This window comes from Furipterus horrens, unplaced genomic scaffold, assembly GCF_987537825.1.
Source record: "Furipterus horrens unplaced genomic scaffold, mFurHor1.1.pri manual_scaffold_4, whole genome shotgun sequence".
In the NCBI taxonomy this organism is placed as follows: domain Eukaryota; kingdom Metazoa; phylum Chordata; class Mammalia; order Chiroptera; family Furipteridae; genus Furipterus; species Furipterus horrens.
Genome location: NW_028327174.1, coordinates 78582190 through 78600564, shown reverse-complemented (window position 1 = coordinate 78600564; position 18375 = coordinate 78582190). Strand labels below are relative to the sequence as shown.

Sequence of the window (18375 nt, the reverse complement as noted above, 5' to 3'; positions counted from 1 at the left end):
CCTGTCTTCATTCCATACATGTGTAACCTAATCTCTATCTGTGTATGATTTCATGGATAATAATAGCTAATATAATTGAAAATTTACTATAAGTTATCAATAAGTAACTTTCCACGAACTATCATAATCATCTGAGATCCTTCGAAGATAGGTACTAGGACATAGAGTAACTTCTTTTATATGAGGAGCATAAGGAAATTTGCCCAAGGTCACACAGTTAGTATAGGGAAGCCAAGCTTGAACCTGTTCTCTCGATCACTAGAATATTTTTTTCCTTGCATGTGTTGCATCTTGCAGCCTTGAGCAGAATTAGAGGGATGCTAGCTACCCCTCAGGAAGACCTCTGTAATGTTAAATATATAGCCGACCATTTGTCTTGCCATTTAGAATTTCAGTTTCTGCAGTGAATTCAAAGATAATCAGTTTTTCGATGGCTGGTTTACACTAACAAAATCAATATATAAACAGAATGCAAAGCTGTTAATATAGGAAATATTGCACATTTCTAAATGGTCCCACGTACTGATGTCAGCCACATCAGCTCATCCTTTCCTTATAGGAGGAGTTCATGGGAAGTTAAATTCACCATTAATTTATTTAATTTCTTTAACATTTATTTGTCATTCTTTGTGATAAATTCTGATGATTCAGAAGTGATAAGTGCACCACTGAGTTGTTTAGCCCTTACATGATTGGAAAAGGCAAATTAGTAAAATAAGAATTATAAAATAGTGTACTAAGAGTCATGATAGGGTTAAGTTCAAGATGCTATGGAAATAACAGTAAGTAGACCCATTACTGTAGCCTGAGGGACTCAGGAAAGTCTCCTGAGAGGAGGTAATGCCTGGGATATCTCAAAGGATAACCAAGGTTTATCCAGAGGAGAGGAGTGACTTTCTAGGCAGAAGGATCTGTGTGTAAAAGCATAGATGCAAAAAAATCACACACACACACACACACACACACACACACACACACACACACAGGTGTAGGGTGCATGACGATAGGAGTATAAGGTTTATTTTTGAGGAAGTGGTGAAGGGTGAAATGAGAATAGTAGTTCAGAATGTGTAATGAAAGACCTCATGCATAAATATCCACGATATTTTTTCTTCCTAAGAAGAATGCGGACCTTATTAAGAGTTTTGAGTACAGGAGTAACCTGTACATATTTGCATTTGAAACACAACATTTTGAAGCGGACCCACTTGGAGGACTTGTTAAACATAGTTTCTGATTCAGCAGAACTGGGGTAAGGAAATATCAGGAGGAACACTACAAAGTATATGATTGTCTAATTACTAAGCTGTAAACATGAAAACAAAACACCGTTAAAAAAATGAAAAAGAAAATTACATTTCTAAGTTCCCAGGCGACACTGATACTACTGGCCCCAGGACACACTTTGAGAACTATTTCTCTGTATGAGGGTGAAACTGGAAAAAATGTCTCAAAAATAAATCACAAAAGACTTTATTTTTGAGAAAGCTAAAGATGGCAGAAAATAAAATGAGGCTTTGAACTAAGGCAGTAAATATAGTGTTTACTGAAAAAAGGGAATAGATTGAACAGAGCAGATATTTAGAAGGACAAATTGACTGGCTTCGTGTGGTGTATGGAAACCAGATAGAGATAAGACTACTGACCTCCAGAAATGTAGTGTTTCTGGGAAATACCAACAGAGATAAGTGCTGGAGGAAGAAATTAGATGGGAGGGGGCTGGCTGTAGCTGTGGCACAGGAGAGGAGATGATGTCTGATTGATACATTGAATTGGAAATAACAAGGAAGCATCGGTGTGTAAAAGTTGGCAAAGAGGAACTGAATGAGACTGAGTCAGGGTTTAGTAAAAAGTTTCCTTTATCACCTCAGCCACATGGAAGGAAACAGACACGATGAAAGCAATTTAAAAATGTTATAAAGGAAAGTGATTCACAGAGGGCACTCCATGGAAAAGACAGAGCCTTGAATCTCTGGCACTTTCTTCAGAACACCCTATTCTATAGAACACGGACACAATTGTGCCTTTGATACACATGAGATTTCCTGTGTAGGTTTGCATTTGATGAGAATATTTTGAATTATAAATATATAGAAAAATCTTTGGAATGTTACTTTATTTTTCTAATCCTAAGCACATTAACTCTCATATCAGTAGGTCAAACAAGGATATTCTTTATTCCATCAGAAAAATTCTGCTTGCAATTTCATTCATTCCTCATACAAGTATTAAATGAATATGTTTTCTCTCAAGTCACTACATGTCATGTCATGAACCACCCCCTTTTTATATCTCAACTTATGCGAGAGAGCACAACTGTTAAAAATAATTGCCTGTGGAGTCAGGCTGTCTATTCGAACACCTGTTAACTGTATGATTTTTGTCAAATAATTTGAACTCTTAAAGACTCAGTTTTATTATCTTGAAAATGGTGAACATAATAAAATATAAGAGTTAAGTTGCTATTTGATGAGGCAGTAGAGCAGTAGAGCTCTTAGCGTGGTAACTGGTACAGCAAATGCTCAATAAATGTTAATTCCATGCACCAGATTTGGTGTGCTAACTTACACCTGTTACGTATACACTATATGCTTGCTGACTAAATTGTCTCTGCCATTCCGAGACTGTACTAGACTCTAAACAGTTTGAAAGCTGTGACCTTGACTTATTCATCATCATGTTTTCAGTGTCCAGCATGGTGCTTCCATCACAACAGATACCAGTCATTCTTTTTTGAAGGAATCATGTGGCACACGGAAAATTCAGACTTGGACTGGATTAGGCTGAAAGTAAAAGTATAGTTATTTTTCACTTTTTAAAAATTTTGAAGAATGACTAAATAGGGCTCCTTTTGGCTTCTGTAGAAAAGAAGATTTATAAAATTGGTCGTGTGTGTTTCCTGTGTCTCTGCCTCCCAGGAAATTTACTCTGTTAAGTTGCCAGGGAAACAGTAACAGCTTAAGTCTGGGAGAGTGGGAAGATGCCTCATTAACAAACTCAGCTTCATTATTTGGATGCTTGCCTCAAGAAGCTGGTGTTCTGTGACGAAAGACTGTTTCCATTAAGTATTATGTGAAAAACTGAATGATTTTGTAAAAGAAATTTTGTCTTCTGACTGTTGCTCATTCCCAGCGCTGTGAAATGACTTACTATGAGATGTTACATAAAAATAAACTATTGGTTTTTAGTCTAATGTATGTGAACTATTTATTAATACTAAGTACGAAGTTGTTAAACATTGATTTATTCATTGTGTAATGATTAAGTTATCAGGTTTTTAATATGAAGTATTATAGTGATTTGCCAGAAAATAAAGTTAACATATTATTTATTGCCTACTAAATTGTTTTGTATGGTTTTCTTCTTATGAACTACAAACCTTGGGATATATAAAAATGTACTGCCTCAGGATGAGCTAATACAGAGTTGAGTGCATTTTCCTTTAGGAGGATGTCTCATTAGTGATGTATAATGCAACAGAAAATACACTGGGCTTGAGGTTATAGCACTTGCGATTTCAGAGTTTCTTTCCAGCATTCACCAGCTGTGTGATCATGGGCAAGTCATTCATTAGTTTGTTCATTCGGGCATTTTGTAAAGATGTGTTGTGCAAACACTATTGCCTTGAGCCATGCTTTCAAAGTGATGTGTTTATACAAAAATGAGAAATACTTTCTCATTTATATAATCTAGCTTCAGCTTTTTTAAGGTATAAAACTGGCATTATGTGCTTCGTTCATTGTCAGTCATTTATCCATTCAAAAAGTATTTATTCAACTTCCACTATGTGGCAAGCTATTCACCCTTTGTTGGACTCTTGACATGATTGTTCTTTTGCTGTCCTGCTCTGGCTTTCAGGGGCTTATGACTCCCAGTTGTTACTAGTCCCTGTGCTTTAGCATTCCTTCTGATCCACTAAACCATCCATGCTTATATAAAATATCCTTTTATTAAATGCCATTCTATAGTTTTTTGTTTTTTGAGTTTGTCACTTGTTTCTGGGTGAAACCTTCACTGATTTACACAGCTAATTAGGGAAAGTTTGTCTGAGATTTTGATATTTAAACTGAGAGATCTGAATGAAGTGAGTTAACTAGGAGGATATCTAGAGAATGAGCATCCTGAGCAGCAGGAAAAGCATGTGTAAAGGCCCTGAGGTAGGAGCCATAGTTGGACTGTTTTTGAAACAGCAATGAGGACAATGTGACTGAATGGCATGAGAGAGAGTGTTAATGGTAATAAGTGAGATCAGTGTTATGGCCAAAGCCAGATCACCACAGGGCATAGAAAGATATATCCTAAGAATAATGAGAATCCATTGGAAACTTTGTGTCAGTGGAGCAGTGTGATTGAATTAGTATTTGAAAGGATAGTTCTGATTGCTATGAGAAGAACACATGGGGGTAGGCGAGACAAGGACAGAGGTAGGGACAACAGTTAGGAAGCAAGGACAATAGAAATAGAAGCAAGAGGAAATATTGTTGATATGGTCCAAGGGATTAGGATGGTATGAATGTAGGTGGTAAGAAATAGTCAAATTCATGCCATGCTTCAGAGATGGAATTGGCAGGAATTGCTGATGGATTTGAACTGGAGAAAATAGATGAATGGTGATGTCAAGACAAAGAGCGCTGAGACAGGAACCTAATTTGGAGGAGGGATTGCAGTGGAAATCCAGTTCGATTTTGCAAGTGAAGATTGGGGTAGGCAGTGTGAATTGCACAGGAGAAGTTGAAGCTGACGATGTAAGCATACACTTCATCAACATTCATTGTATTTAAAGCCATGGTATTAAATAAGTGATATAGAGGTGAAACCAAGAGGAAAAAAGTATTACAAGGGGAGTGGACCACTTGGTCCATTGTGTTAGATGTGACTAAAAGATCAAGAAAAATGATAATGAAACAGTGACAATTGATTCAGCCAAACCAGTGTCATTGGCAACTTTGATAAGAAAGGTTGCTGTGGTGTAGTGAGGAAAAAGGCATGCTTCAAGAGAAATGGCAGATGAGGAATATTTTGAGGAATTTTCTATAAAAAGGTTGAGAGAAATGCCTACTTTTAATATTTTGAATATATGGATCATGTAAACTTCTCTACAAACATTAACTACCTTATCAAACATTTTAAAGGCCTTGAAACAAATTTTGAAAAGAACCATTCAATAATAATGGTTGATATCTTACTATTTTATACTAATTTCACTATACTGATACATTTTTGATAGATTGTCTAGTGTACTAAAATATACTTTGCATTGAAATATAATCACTTTCCTCCAAAGAGTTTCTAAAATAGTCCCAAATTATAATTATGCATAAATCAAATTTTAAAATATTCTTAGTTGGTAACAACATTGTTATTCTTCAAGTATTTTAATGTTATGCAAAGTGACTTTTTTGAAGAATAACAGTTAAAAACTTGATATTAACTTTAAGTATGACTATCAGGTTTAAACATGTTCTGGGTCTTATGACATGAGAAATGTTAGATTCAGTTGACTATTTAAAATTTTATTTTCTTCATTTTTAATGTATTTGACACCCAAGCTATTTTAACATTTTCTTTTTGACCATAACTGGCTGATTCTATTCTTCAGGGATAAAAATAAGGATCCTGCAAGAGCCTTGAAGGAGACCTCGAATCCCAGTATTCTCTTCTTCCCACCTCTACACAGGGGAAGCTTCCTGAGCTTTAAGACTTGATTCACAGGTCAGCCTTGGGTTGCCAGGTTTCCTTCCTAGGAGTGGAGCTGCCCAATAGTAAAAAAGACTGAGTGTACCCAGTTTGTGTCAAACTAACCTCACTTAGGTATTTGACACCTTGGAGAGAGAAGTGAAACTTTTATTACTTGAAATTTCTTTTCAAGAAATAAAGTTGATTATACAGTTAATAGATCCTCGTTTGTTTGTTTCTGCACAGGTGATAACAAGTCACACAGTGGAGGCTGTGTTACTGGTATTAAGCAGCACACAGCATGTGAGAAGCAGTATGTAGGCAGGTGCCAACTTGTCTTGCCACACTTCTATAAATTTGACTGGGCGGAAGACAATGAGACCAAATAAATTTTAAAAGTTTATTACATATATAGCATTAACAAAGTCACCATGGTATCTGCTCTCCCCATCCCTAAAACGGCCAGGACTAATGTGAGCTAAGTAAGGGGCTTAAGGAACAAAGTTTAAGGAGTTACTCACTCTGAGGATTGTACAACTGCCAGTCCTGTATGTGCAAGACTCTAAGAACGAGGTTGCTAGGGCACAACATTTAAGGAGGCACTAAATCTCAGGATCCTGCCAGTGTAGGTCAGCACTTGTATGACCTCAGAATGAGCGCCTTCTTAAGTTTCACACCCTCAGCACCTCACTTGCCTCACTCTACTCCTGGCCCTGGCCCCGAGTCCCACAAGACTACTCTGAATTGGATGGGCCAGATAATAAACAGCTAGAGTGGTAGGGTGCTCTGTTGGCAAGAACCAATGCCATGTTGCACCTAAGCAGTTTTACTGCCAGCAGATGGATCTGGGTTGGGGAAACGTGGAGTGCGAAGTTCCGTGCCACATGGAAGCTCTTCATAAGACTGCCTAGCTTATCATGTTCTTGGTGGCTCAGAGGATATTCCACCACCTAAGGTGCAGCCCTAGCTGACGGTCTGTACAGATATCTGCCAGGTCACCAGGATGTGCCAAGGTGAAGCTGTTCATTTACAACTAGTATCAAAAACAAAGGATGCGTATTATACAAGTATGTTTTGTTACCCTACTTCTTAATAGCTGCATGATACCGTCATTGGTGGAAAACAAGTTCTCATGGTGTGACGCGGAAAAGAATTTTCTGAAAACCACATGGGAGGATAGGGTTGTCTGGCAAACTTTATTGATGATATAAAATTAAGACTGTTTCCCTTCTGACTCCCCTCTGTCCCATCTCCATCCATCTCACCATGGAAAAGTCCAATCTTGTTTTCAGTAGGGCCAAAGCAAAAGCCAGTGTCCAGAGTTTCTCCACCATATTAAAGTCCAGTCCAGTCCAGCATGTAGCTAGCTGAGCATATGCTTCCAGCTGCAGTCCATTGCTGGGCTGTGGTATTCAGGCTGCCTCCTGGAGCCCGTGTGTGGAGCCTGCATGGCTATGGGCCACATGGCTGCTAGGGTCACATGGCTATGGAGAGAAAACACATAAGTATGTGGGGCAAGTGCGTTACCAGGTGGGTGAGAGAGTGAGAGCACTATTTTGTTCCTCTGGGATTATGTATTTCAGGCTTGGAAAAAAGCAGAAGCTTTTTCTAATTGGCCAGTGAACTTTCCAAATTTTTGTGGGCTTCAGATGGGTCCACACCCATGTTGACTGACAGGACTCTATGGTTGTTCAACACCTCCCCTTGAACCCCCCAACAATCTGGTACTGGAAGGGGGAAGGAAGCAGTGTTAATCTCCTTGATGGAGGGACGCTGTATTCCTTGGGGTGAAACATTGTAGCTTCCTGACAAAGGAAACAGGCTTATGCTCCCCAGTTTATTAAATTCAATGTCTAGTTCCTTTTGCTCCACTTTTCTTATTAATAATTTGTTAAATACTGGTAGTGACAATACTGGTTAAGTTATATGAACTTTTAACCTGCTAAGTGAGAAAAGAAATAACTACATTATAAGGCTTCTATAACCACCTTATAAGGCTGTTTATAATGTGTATACAGCATTTAAAGAGTGCTTGGCATGTAGTAAATGTTTCATAAGTGGTAACTAGTTTATTAGCTATTAAGATTAAATAAGCGTGATGTACAGTATAGTCAGATAAAACCTGTGACCTAGTAAAAAGTCAAAGTTTGTTCTGAATTTTTTAATCCAACAAGTATTATTATAGTAGTTAGCTTAAAAACTTTCTAGGATATCAGTGCATTTACTTTTTATGTCCTCTTGTTATCTATATAAAAAGACACTTAAATTATATCAAAAAATAAAATAAAGTAGATATCTTTTACAAGGATTTCAGTGTTATTTTGTAGATAAAATATTCAAAACCATCTAAAAGATTGAATCACTTTTAATTATGTTCAGTTTCTAAAAGGATCTATTTACTTAACCTATTAATTTTACCACATAAATGCATTTATGCACACTTATGCTCATTCATACCTGAAAATTTTCTTTTTACATCAAGAGATGACATGTTTAGCCCTGGCTGGTGTGGTTCAATGGATTGAGTGCTGGCCTGAGAACCAAATGGTCACGAGTTCAATTCCCTCTCAGGGCACATACCTGGGTTGTGGGCCAAGTTCCTAGTTGGAGGTGTGCAAGAGGCAACCACACATTGATGTTTCTCCCCCTTTCTTTCTCCCTCCCTTTCCCCTCTCTAAAAATAAATAAATAAAACCTTTAAAGAGAGAGAGAGAAAGAGAGAGAGAGATGACATGTTTACCATGGGCATCTTTCCAACTAGGACATTCTTTTTCAAATTATACTCAAAATAGAACATAAACTCAAAAAACTTTTTCAATTAAACAAATAAAAATGTACACCTGTACTCTGTTTAGAGCCATGAGTCTATAGTTTGCTTTAATTCAACATGTTAAAAACCATAAATATCAATGCTATTTTTAGTCATTTTCTAAATTCTCTTTATTTTTCTTGGGACCAAGACTATTGAGAAAAACTTAAGATTTTTGAAACCTGAAAATTTTCCCAGTTCATCTGTGATACCAAGAAATCCATGAAAGAATTTTTAACACTATGGTAAAATACATCAACTGAACTGTTAAAATGTCTTTATATCTGAATCACTTTTTCTGTTATCTCTCTAATAATATTATCAGAAATTCTATTGATAATATAATGTATATGCCTTTCTATGAAGAACAGAAGGTATTAACTCAGAATGTACTTAAAAATAATATATTTTTTATTTTAATGTAATTGCAAGAAATCTTTTATAGAAATAGAACTTAGAATTTTGTGTTTCATCATGGTCATAACAGCAAAATGGGTTGTGTTTTTCATTATATATTAATCTAATATTTTAGCCATTTTAGTAACAAATCTGGTCAGTTCATTCCATAAAACTCTTAAACAATTCTTAAAATTATATTTTATCTTTGGATTCAACTTAGAAATATATTTTATACTTTACTTTTAAAGACATAATTTACTTAGATGACTTAATAGGAATGTTAAAGAACACATAAGATCAGATAATTTAGGTGATTTGCTTGTTTATATTGTGCATGATGTTGGAATAAAGAATTCTAACAAAATACAAAAATATTAATTAGGATCTCTTAGATTTTAGAGCCAGAATCTATCTTAAAGTTGAAGGCAGGGAGAACATTTAGTTTCAAACATTGCCCAAATGATAAAATCAGGGACTTAGACTATACCATTATATCTTCCAGAATCTTAATTGCCTTAATTCTCTGGCAGGCTCCCAGAACAGCTGAAGCAATTTTTATATACCATTTTTGGAGCTAGAGTGGGGAAGCTGAAGGAGAAGTTCTTCAAAGGGATGTTTGATAGGTAAACATATTATATTCAATATACCCATTATGGATAAGACAACTTAATTTTTTTGGCAAGCATCCTTTTTTGATTTTCTTTTCATTTATGGCCCTAATAAAATATGTATGTAGAAATTCATCACCCATTGAGTTCCCATTGAAAGCTTCTTTAAATGGAAACTTTCATCCCATCATCCTTCCTTCTCTCCTGCCCTGCCTTGAATGTTTTCTTCACATGCTCATTTGAACCCCATATTCATTGTTAAGATTCCCCATTTTTCAGATAACTAGGGTGTGAGGACAATGGAATCTAGTCACTCTTCCTCACCCCGGATGCCCAGGCGTGGGCTGCTTGAGATAACATTAGATTCCTATGCGCAGCACCCTCGCCGTTACATGAGCATTCATGTCATACTTTGGCTAGTAGCCGGCTTTATCTAGGCATAATATAAAAGGGGCAGGAACCCTCGTGGGAATGTTCATGTTCGGGTTGGCACAGTGAGGAGGGGGTGCAGGGAGCGGCAAGGGCTCCCGCGGCTCACCATGGAGTGCGACCGCGGCCGGCTAGTGGTCCAGCGCAAGCCCAAGGGTGGAGGGCAAGTGTGGATGCTGTAATGTCTGCAATAAAGGAACTGTCAGAATTCCAACCTTGCCTCGCATATTCTTCTGATTGCCTGACAAAAGGGCAAAAGCATTGGGGTTCCCCGACACAGGGAAATGATGTAAGTACCAAGTGGACTAGTAGCATAAATCTTTTGAATGATATCAAGGTGTTTCTCCTAAGTATCAAATTTTCTTTCTATCTTTATTCAGTTATCTTTTATGTTTGACTTTTTACTACAATGATATTTCCCCAGGTTCTTCAATCCTATACTTACAAGATGCAAACATATAAGAAGTGACATGAAAGAAACTTTTTAGCAAATAGTGTAAGTCTTCAATATAGCCCCAAACTCCTACCCAGTAGCCTTTGAACAGACAAGTTTTTTATTTTTGTTTGTTTGTTTTCATTTTGGAGATGTGGGAACATGATTTAAAAATTAAAACAGTGGCAAACATTAAAATCCTGGAAGATTTTGCTTAAAAGTCTGAAAGTGTAGCTTTTGACCATTCATGTGATCAGTAGCCCTGGACCCGAGCCCTGCCACGATCAGGCTGAGCTGTCGTCCCCATAAACAGCACCCACGCTCTCTGGTTTGTCACAGAATCACTCATTTCTCCACTGGTGAACCCTGTGATGGTTAAAGTCATTACTCAGGTGTGATCTTCTGTGGGTACTGATTCTGGGTTAGAAATTGATCCTTGTAAAAAATAGCTAATCTATCCACATCTGTTTATGTTTTCATGTATGTATAGTAACAGATGGACTCTAGGTAATCAAAAAATTTCCATTTTCAGCCTTTTCCATGGGATTAATATTCTTGCAAATGATGCAATGCAATTTCCTTAAGTTTTCTCTCATCTTTTCTGCACTTACTGCAGCTTCTCAGAGAACAAAATATCTGCTCTCCCAAATAGAGCCTTTTCTTTGCATATTCCAGGAATAATTAGTGTATGTATATATATATATATTTATTTTTGTTCTTAAAGATTGTACAGAGTTGGAGAAAATAATCAAAAATTTTATAGGCAGGCTATTTGTAAAGAACTTGTTTAGCAAAGTGGTCAAAAAACAAAACAAAACAAATATAACAGAGTGCCCTAAGTTTGTAGCTTAAAGAAAATATTACACTGTGGGACTGGGAAATTCTCCATGCCTTTGAGTAGCATTTTACAATCAACACCTCTCCCCTTTTCAGGATATCGAATCCTTAACAGGAGGTCTGACTGGTTCTAAGGGGGCTGATCCACCGGTAAGTTAGCTTCTTCATTAAATTTAATTATGGACTAATTGAATTATGTACACAGCAGATCATCAGACAGTTACTTGTATACGATTTGTCATATAGGTAACTTTGAAATATATAGCTATTGCAGTAACTCAACAGTGTGAACTTGCCTGTGATGTCAGTTGGTCTTTTAAAAAGTTTTAATAACTCATAAAATTCTTCTCCATGTTTGACTCTAAAAGGAAGAATAAAGGTTTCATTAGAATATATAAATACTTTTATGCCTTACTAATGGGCTACATCAAAATTAAAACCTTTGGAACTTGAGACTTTGTCATTCTAAATATGAATGTATGATCTGGGTTGCGATACATTTTGTAGTTACTGAGAAAAATTATTGCTTCAGTCCATTTAATCAATAGTATTGCTTCTTGATATTGCTGTTTCTTTCCTACTTTACCTAGGAAACTTCTAGAAAATTAAAGAAAGTATTCAAAAGTTTTAGAGAATTATCATTTTTAATCATCTGTCTAGTGTTGGAATGTCTTGGTCCTTTCTGCTATGTATGCTTTCAGAAAACATTAATTAATGTAACGTTTCTCTGATTTCATGCCTGAAGTACAAACATGAACTCATTCTGTATTTCTAAAGTAGTATGATTCAACTTATTTCAACACGGAGAATGCATTTTATTTTTATCACCGTTTGCTTTTTTACTTAGAATTGTGAGGTTTAATGTGGAATACATAGAACCCAATATTATCCATATTTAGCTATGCTTCATCTAAGCATCTACATTATTACCTTAAAACACCAGTGTAGGTTTTCTCCTCTTTCTCCCTCTCAGGCCTCTCATGATGTTATTTAATCTTTATCAAATTGCTCCTGAAGGAGGTTAAACAACTTATTGTAGTTTTTTTCCTGCTTTTATTATCTTAGGTTATGCAAGCATTTAAAAAGTTATTGCCTTCAGATAGCTGCTTATATTTAGTTCCTGAACCTAGTAGGTTGCAGTATAAGACAAGATGAAATGTAAGTCATCCCAGGAAGCATATTGTGACAGGACTTATGGCCACCCTATCGATAAGTAGTATAGATGACTGCTTATGTGATGTGGGTTCCCCCTGCTGCCTTGCACAGTGTTTGTACACAGCATCCAACTTTTATTAAAAAAGTAAATTAATTTCCTTTAAAATATCTTTCTGGTCTGTTCACTGCTTCTGGAAAGAATTCTGGAATTAAGATCAGTTTTAAAAGGAGTTGTCTCCTGTTTAAAACAAAACTAAATACCTCTCTTTTGCAAGAAGTGATAAAGCTTTTACCCATTATTTATATGTTAAAATAATTTAGATTATCATGTTCTCCCCCCAAAAAAGCATCTTTCCAAACATGAAAGACTGGGTGGGCATAAAGCCTAGTTTTTGGAAGAAGCCCCATACAGGGGGAAAAGGCCACAGAAAGGCAAGATGGTGTCCTGAAGTCAAGTCTAATCAACTTCTGTCCCATTAGCCGAATGTGAAGTCTGTATGTGTATGTTTATTTACACTATACATGTGATTTTTTTCTATAGGCACAAATTATATTGTGAAGATACAGGTTCTCTCTTGGCCATCCCCTGCTATGATGATGGATATCTTATACTGCTGCCTACATTTTCTGAAATTCAGTGATTGTGCTTACTTTATAATGTTTTGTAGAGATGAGAACATTGTGCACATTTCAGAGCACATGAGAGTTTAGGCAGTCTGGGGCTGGTGGTAAAAGTACACATAAACTTAGTGTCTCCCATTGTTAAGGAACAATCTGGAGTGTATTACCAATAGCAATGTAATAAAATAATTTTTAGTTCTCCTTAAAGTTTATATAAAATAGTCTTAAGCATGATAACAGTATTCTAGAATTACTTCAGTCACTTAAAAATGAGGCTTTTAATAAATGTATTGTTTTCCCGCAAAATTAAAAAACTAAAAGTCAGATTAAATTATACATAACCTAAATTTATCTGAAGTTTTATATTATTATTTTCTTTCTTTAAAAATCCCATTGCAATAGATCATCTAAATAATATTATCTATTTACATTTCTAAAGTTATGCCTGTTGTATAAATGTTTACAATGTATTTCTAAACCTCTTCTATGATGAAATTTTCATTAGTAAGAAATTGGGTGTTCTATAATTTTTACTCATTGAACAGAATATAAAAATTGCTGAATGAATGGTCTCATTTTTTTACCAGTATAATAAAATCTTAGATACATCTTTAAATGTAAATGATATATTTATAAATTGCAGTTTTTTTTCTGTGGGTAGACATAAATATTATTCCTAAAGCATGAGAAAAAAAGTGAATTTTGAACTTTTTAAAATACCAAGCATGTATAAAAGTGTCAAATTTTGCAAATGTCATTATAAATAAACTTCCGTGTTGCATACCTAGTAAGAATAAATTTTAGGAACTCCCAAAATATAGTTTGCATTAATATTTTTAACAATAAATGCTAAGTAGGTATTTAAAAAATTCAAGTAGTCTCAGTTTTAATCTAATCATGAAAGAATAACCCATCCATGATTTTCAGGGGCTTTCTTATGGCTTTCTTCTGGAAAGGATTTCAGAAAGCATGATTTTAAAATTCAGAAACTGGAAATTACTTGCTGCATCAAATAAAGCTTGCAGATTTTCTAAGTCACATAGTTACATAGAAAATAAATTCTCTCAGTGAGAAAAATATTATCTGTTAAATGTTAACTTACAATTTTCTTTGAAAAATTGTATCAGATATTCGACATTTGGCATATGTTTTTCATTCCCAAAAATTGGGTTACAAATTAACCCTCAGTGAAAAAACATAGCGTACATCTATGTATAAAAATAAAGGGAATGAAAATAGGTAGTTAAAATGTAAAGAGCAAAATATTAAGTAGTACTTCATAAAAAATTAAACTATTTTTCCATAGTGTTTTGAGTTTTAAATATTAACAATATTAAGATGAAAAATACTGTGAACTGCAAGGTATCAAGGGGTTCTACATGATCAAATTGTCACTCAGGCTTTCAGAAGGTCAGTGTAAAGTCTAAGCAACTTAGCTTCATATAACCAAGAGGGTTTTGGATACCGAAACCTTGGGGTACAAAGCATGAATACTTTTACTCAACAGTACCAACTGTACCTGGTATCTGGAAAGCTGTGGATATGCACTTCCATGTGGAACCAGTGCTGCGACAGATTTTTCTTGCCCTGAGCTAGTGAGCCAGTGACATAGAGGTTGTTGGCCAGCCCATGGCCAGGAGCCAGGATTTACCCCAGGCTGTGGGCTAGGTTTAAGGTGAGATTTAGTAGCTTAGCTCTGCCACAAATGTTAAGTCGAGTGATACAGATCCAAGCAGACTAACATACACAATGAGGGGAATTTCTGTCTTTTTAAAAATTTTGTTACATGTATTGGGGTAACACTGGTTAATAAGATTATATTAGTTTCAAGTGTACAATTTTATAATGTATCACCTGAATACTGCATTGTGTGTTCACCATCCAAATTCAAGTCTCCTTCTGTCATAAGGTATTTGTCCCATTTTAACCTCGTCGGCCTCCCTCAGCCCTTTCCATTCTGGTAACCACCATACTGTTGTTTGTGTCCATGAGTCTTTTGTTTATTTGTTTGTTTTTGTTCATTTGCTGCTTTCTGTTTTATAGTCCATACATGAGTGAAATCATATGCTTCTTACCTTTTTCTTTATGACTTATTTCACTTAGCATCATAGTCTCAAGATCCATCCATGTTGGTACAAATGGCAGTATTTTATCCTTTCTTATGGCTAAATAGTATTCCATTTTATATATGTACCACATCTTTATCCAATCATCCATCAAAGAACGCTCAATGTCTTGACTACTGTGAATGATGCTGTAGTGAACGTGGGGTACATATATCTTTACTAATAATTGTTTTCAATTTTTTAAGGCAGATACCCAAAAAAAGGGATTGCTGACTCATATGGTAACTCAATTCTTAATTTTTTGAGGAACCTCCATTATGTTTTCCATAGTCGCTGTACCAGTTTATATTCCCACCAGCAGTGTATGAGGGCTCCATTTTCTCCACAACCTCTCAACACTTATTTTCAACACTTGATTAGGGACAGTAGCCATTCTAATAGGAGTGAAGTGGTATTTCACTGTGGTTTTGATTTGTGTTTCTCTTATAGCTCATAGAGTTGAACATCTTTTCATGTATCTGTTGGCCATCTGTGTGTCTTGGGAGAAATGTCTAAAGAAATGACCAAAAAATAAATGAAAAGGCAACCAACAGAAAGTGAGAAAATATTTGTAAACAATATCTCTGATGAGTGACTGATATCTAAAGTATATAAGGAACTCATATAACTTAACAAATAAAGAAATAATTAAATTAAAAATGACCAGAGGATCCAAGTTTTTCTTTTTAATTTTGTTTAAGAAAAATTCTGATTTATTAAGTAGCTATTTATTTTCTTGCCATTTCTGATTTGTTTTAAGAATTAATAGAGACAAAATCTAAAAAGGAATAATATGTGCCAAATCGTAGACTACATGAAACATTCTATGTTGGTCAAATGTGGAAGTGTGATATTTCAGTGTGCCTTTATCAGTGTAGATGAAGTTCACCTCATTGCCTCATTTAGAATTTGTGGCAAGAACGCCACCGAGAGTATCAGTTCTTCCTTTGTATTTCTTTCTATTTGTTATCTTGGAGTAATAAGATCTATAAATCTGCTTCCTTCACAACTTAGTACTTCTAATTGTTCTAAGTTTCCTTTATCCAAATGCTAATGGCTCTCTTTATTTCTAAAGTGTGGTTAAAAGCTATTCCCAGTCTAATTCTTATCCTTGGGCTGGATGTGTGCAGTGTCTTGAACATTCTCCAGCTCTATTAATTTTTTCCTCACTGAGGAGACAGAATCGTACATTCCATATTTTTGTACTTTCTGTTCTCATTTTAATGGTCTTCCAGATAGTTCATAGCAATTTGAGTAAACACTGCACAGAATTTAAAACACATTTGATTTCCTGAGGATGCTGTTTTAATCAGGATATATATTTTTTGAATTTTAGATGATCTTAAAATATAAAAGTCTCCAAAACTGATTTTAAATTGATTATTCAGAAAATGCCAGTATATTCTACTTATCTGCTTCAAATGTGCTATACTTCTGGTTAGGTTTTGGAAAAACAAAGACAAAAATACACAATTTTATATTAAGCAGAGGATGAGATGAAAGCAAGAAGATTATGTAATCCAGTTGGTGGAAATGAAAAGGGGCTGGAGAAAAAAAGGAAGGTAAATAAAAAGAAATAACCTGATAATTGCAGGATAATTTGAACTTTTCCCACTGAAGAAGGTGGAGCATGGAAATAGTGTCTGCATAGATCAAAAAATGAGAAAATAGTTTGTCTAGAGTTTGATATAAGCTACAGGGTAGGAAGTAGTGGTGAGATAGAAGGTAGAAGGCTGTCAGGGCAAGAACTGATACATGTCATAGAAAGAATGTGTACCCTATAATTAAGGAACATGAGGATCCATTAAAAAAAATTTAAACATGCAAATCAGTTAATCAGCCTTCTCCTTTAGAAACATTTTCTTGGCTCTAGTTAGAGGGTGATTTAGAGCAGAGACACCAGTGAAAAGACTCTTATAGTCATCCCAAGCAGAGATGATGAAAATGATAATGGTAACTTTTGGGGAGTCTATCTTAAGTATATTATAAAACTAATTGAGATAATATATCTCAGGAGAAAGTCAACATTTTATTTTGTGTAAAGCACTGAAGTATTAATATGAGTCTATAGTGTAACAGTGAGAATAGAGAGGAATAGACTGATACTTGAGATAGTAAGGGCATAATGAATATACAGGACTTGGTGGTTGTGTAGAGGGAGAAGAATGAAACTTATTGAGAAGTCAGGGGTGACTTTTGAACTTTCTGGTTTGGCAATTGAGTGGATGAAGGTTCCATACATAGGATAAGAGTCTCATGCACTGGACAATGTTTCAAAAGGTGATGATGAATTCAGTTGTAGACACATTAAATTGAGCTGACAGATTTGGTAATACATCAGTGATTTTGGAATTTAAAAGTGATATATCCTTTATAGACATATAGAGTAGTTAATAGAAGCGACTGGAGTCGATGAAATCACCTCCCTCAAAATGTATCCTGAGTGAGAACATAAGAGCGATTAGAAGATAAGAGAGTTCTTCCCCGAAAAAGAAAAGCATTAAATAAAAGTTAGAGGAAAGGGAGAGGTAGGGGGAAGTGTATGCCTCAAAAAAAGATAAAACAGAGATGAATACAAGGAAGGAACACTAGGAAGATGTGGAATCATGAATGACAAGGTCAAGGGAGGGTGACAAAAGAATTTGTTAGCAGTTCCATGATGCTGAGAGTTAAAGAACAAAGTACCCATAGAAATTTAACAACATGAAGGTAAAGGAAATCTAGGTAAGAGTAATTTTAGTGAAGTAAATTGGGTAAAATCAAGTTTCCAGTGGCCTGAAAGATTAAATGGAAGATAAGAATTGGATTCAGTGGTTATAAAAAACAATTTCAAAGTACTTAACCATGAAAGAAGTGGGAAGGAATAACAACCAATATAGAACATGAGATTGAGAGACAATTATTTTAAATAGAGAAAATTTGAGTGTGTTGAAACATGTGGAAAGCACATACAGAGGGAGAAGAATTTACTGAGGAGAGATAAATTAATTGACAGAGCAGCAGATGAGGCAGAAAAGGATGGTCTCCAGGAAATGTTATATAGAAAGAGCAATGTCTCTTCAAATTTGAAATGAGTGTAGAAAAATGGATGGGAACTGATGCAAACATATTTGTAGGTGGGGATCTCCCCAAGTTGAGAGTTTCCATTTAATAACTTCTATTTTCCTTGCAAGTAAAAAAGCTAATTAGATGACAATGGCAGGGGACATGATGGGATCAGGCATTTCAGAAACATGGAGAAGATTAACCTAGCATGATGTATTGTAGGAGAACCAGGTAAATCATAGATGGATTAGTGGCAAG

General features: G+C 35.4%; 1 protein-coding gene across 1 annotated transcript in view; it reads left to right on the top strand.

Moving 5' to 3' along the window:
- Positions 1-18375, top strand: part of PPFIA2 (PPFI scaffold protein A2) — a 449044-nt gene that overhangs the window by 69773 nt on the left and 360896 nt on the right. The window contains exon 2 of the mRNA XM_090273671.1: positions 11288-11341. Within this exon, the coding sequence (XP_090129797.1) occupies positions 11288-11341 (54 nt within the window). The remainder of the gene's footprint in view (positions 1-11287; positions 11342-18375) is intronic.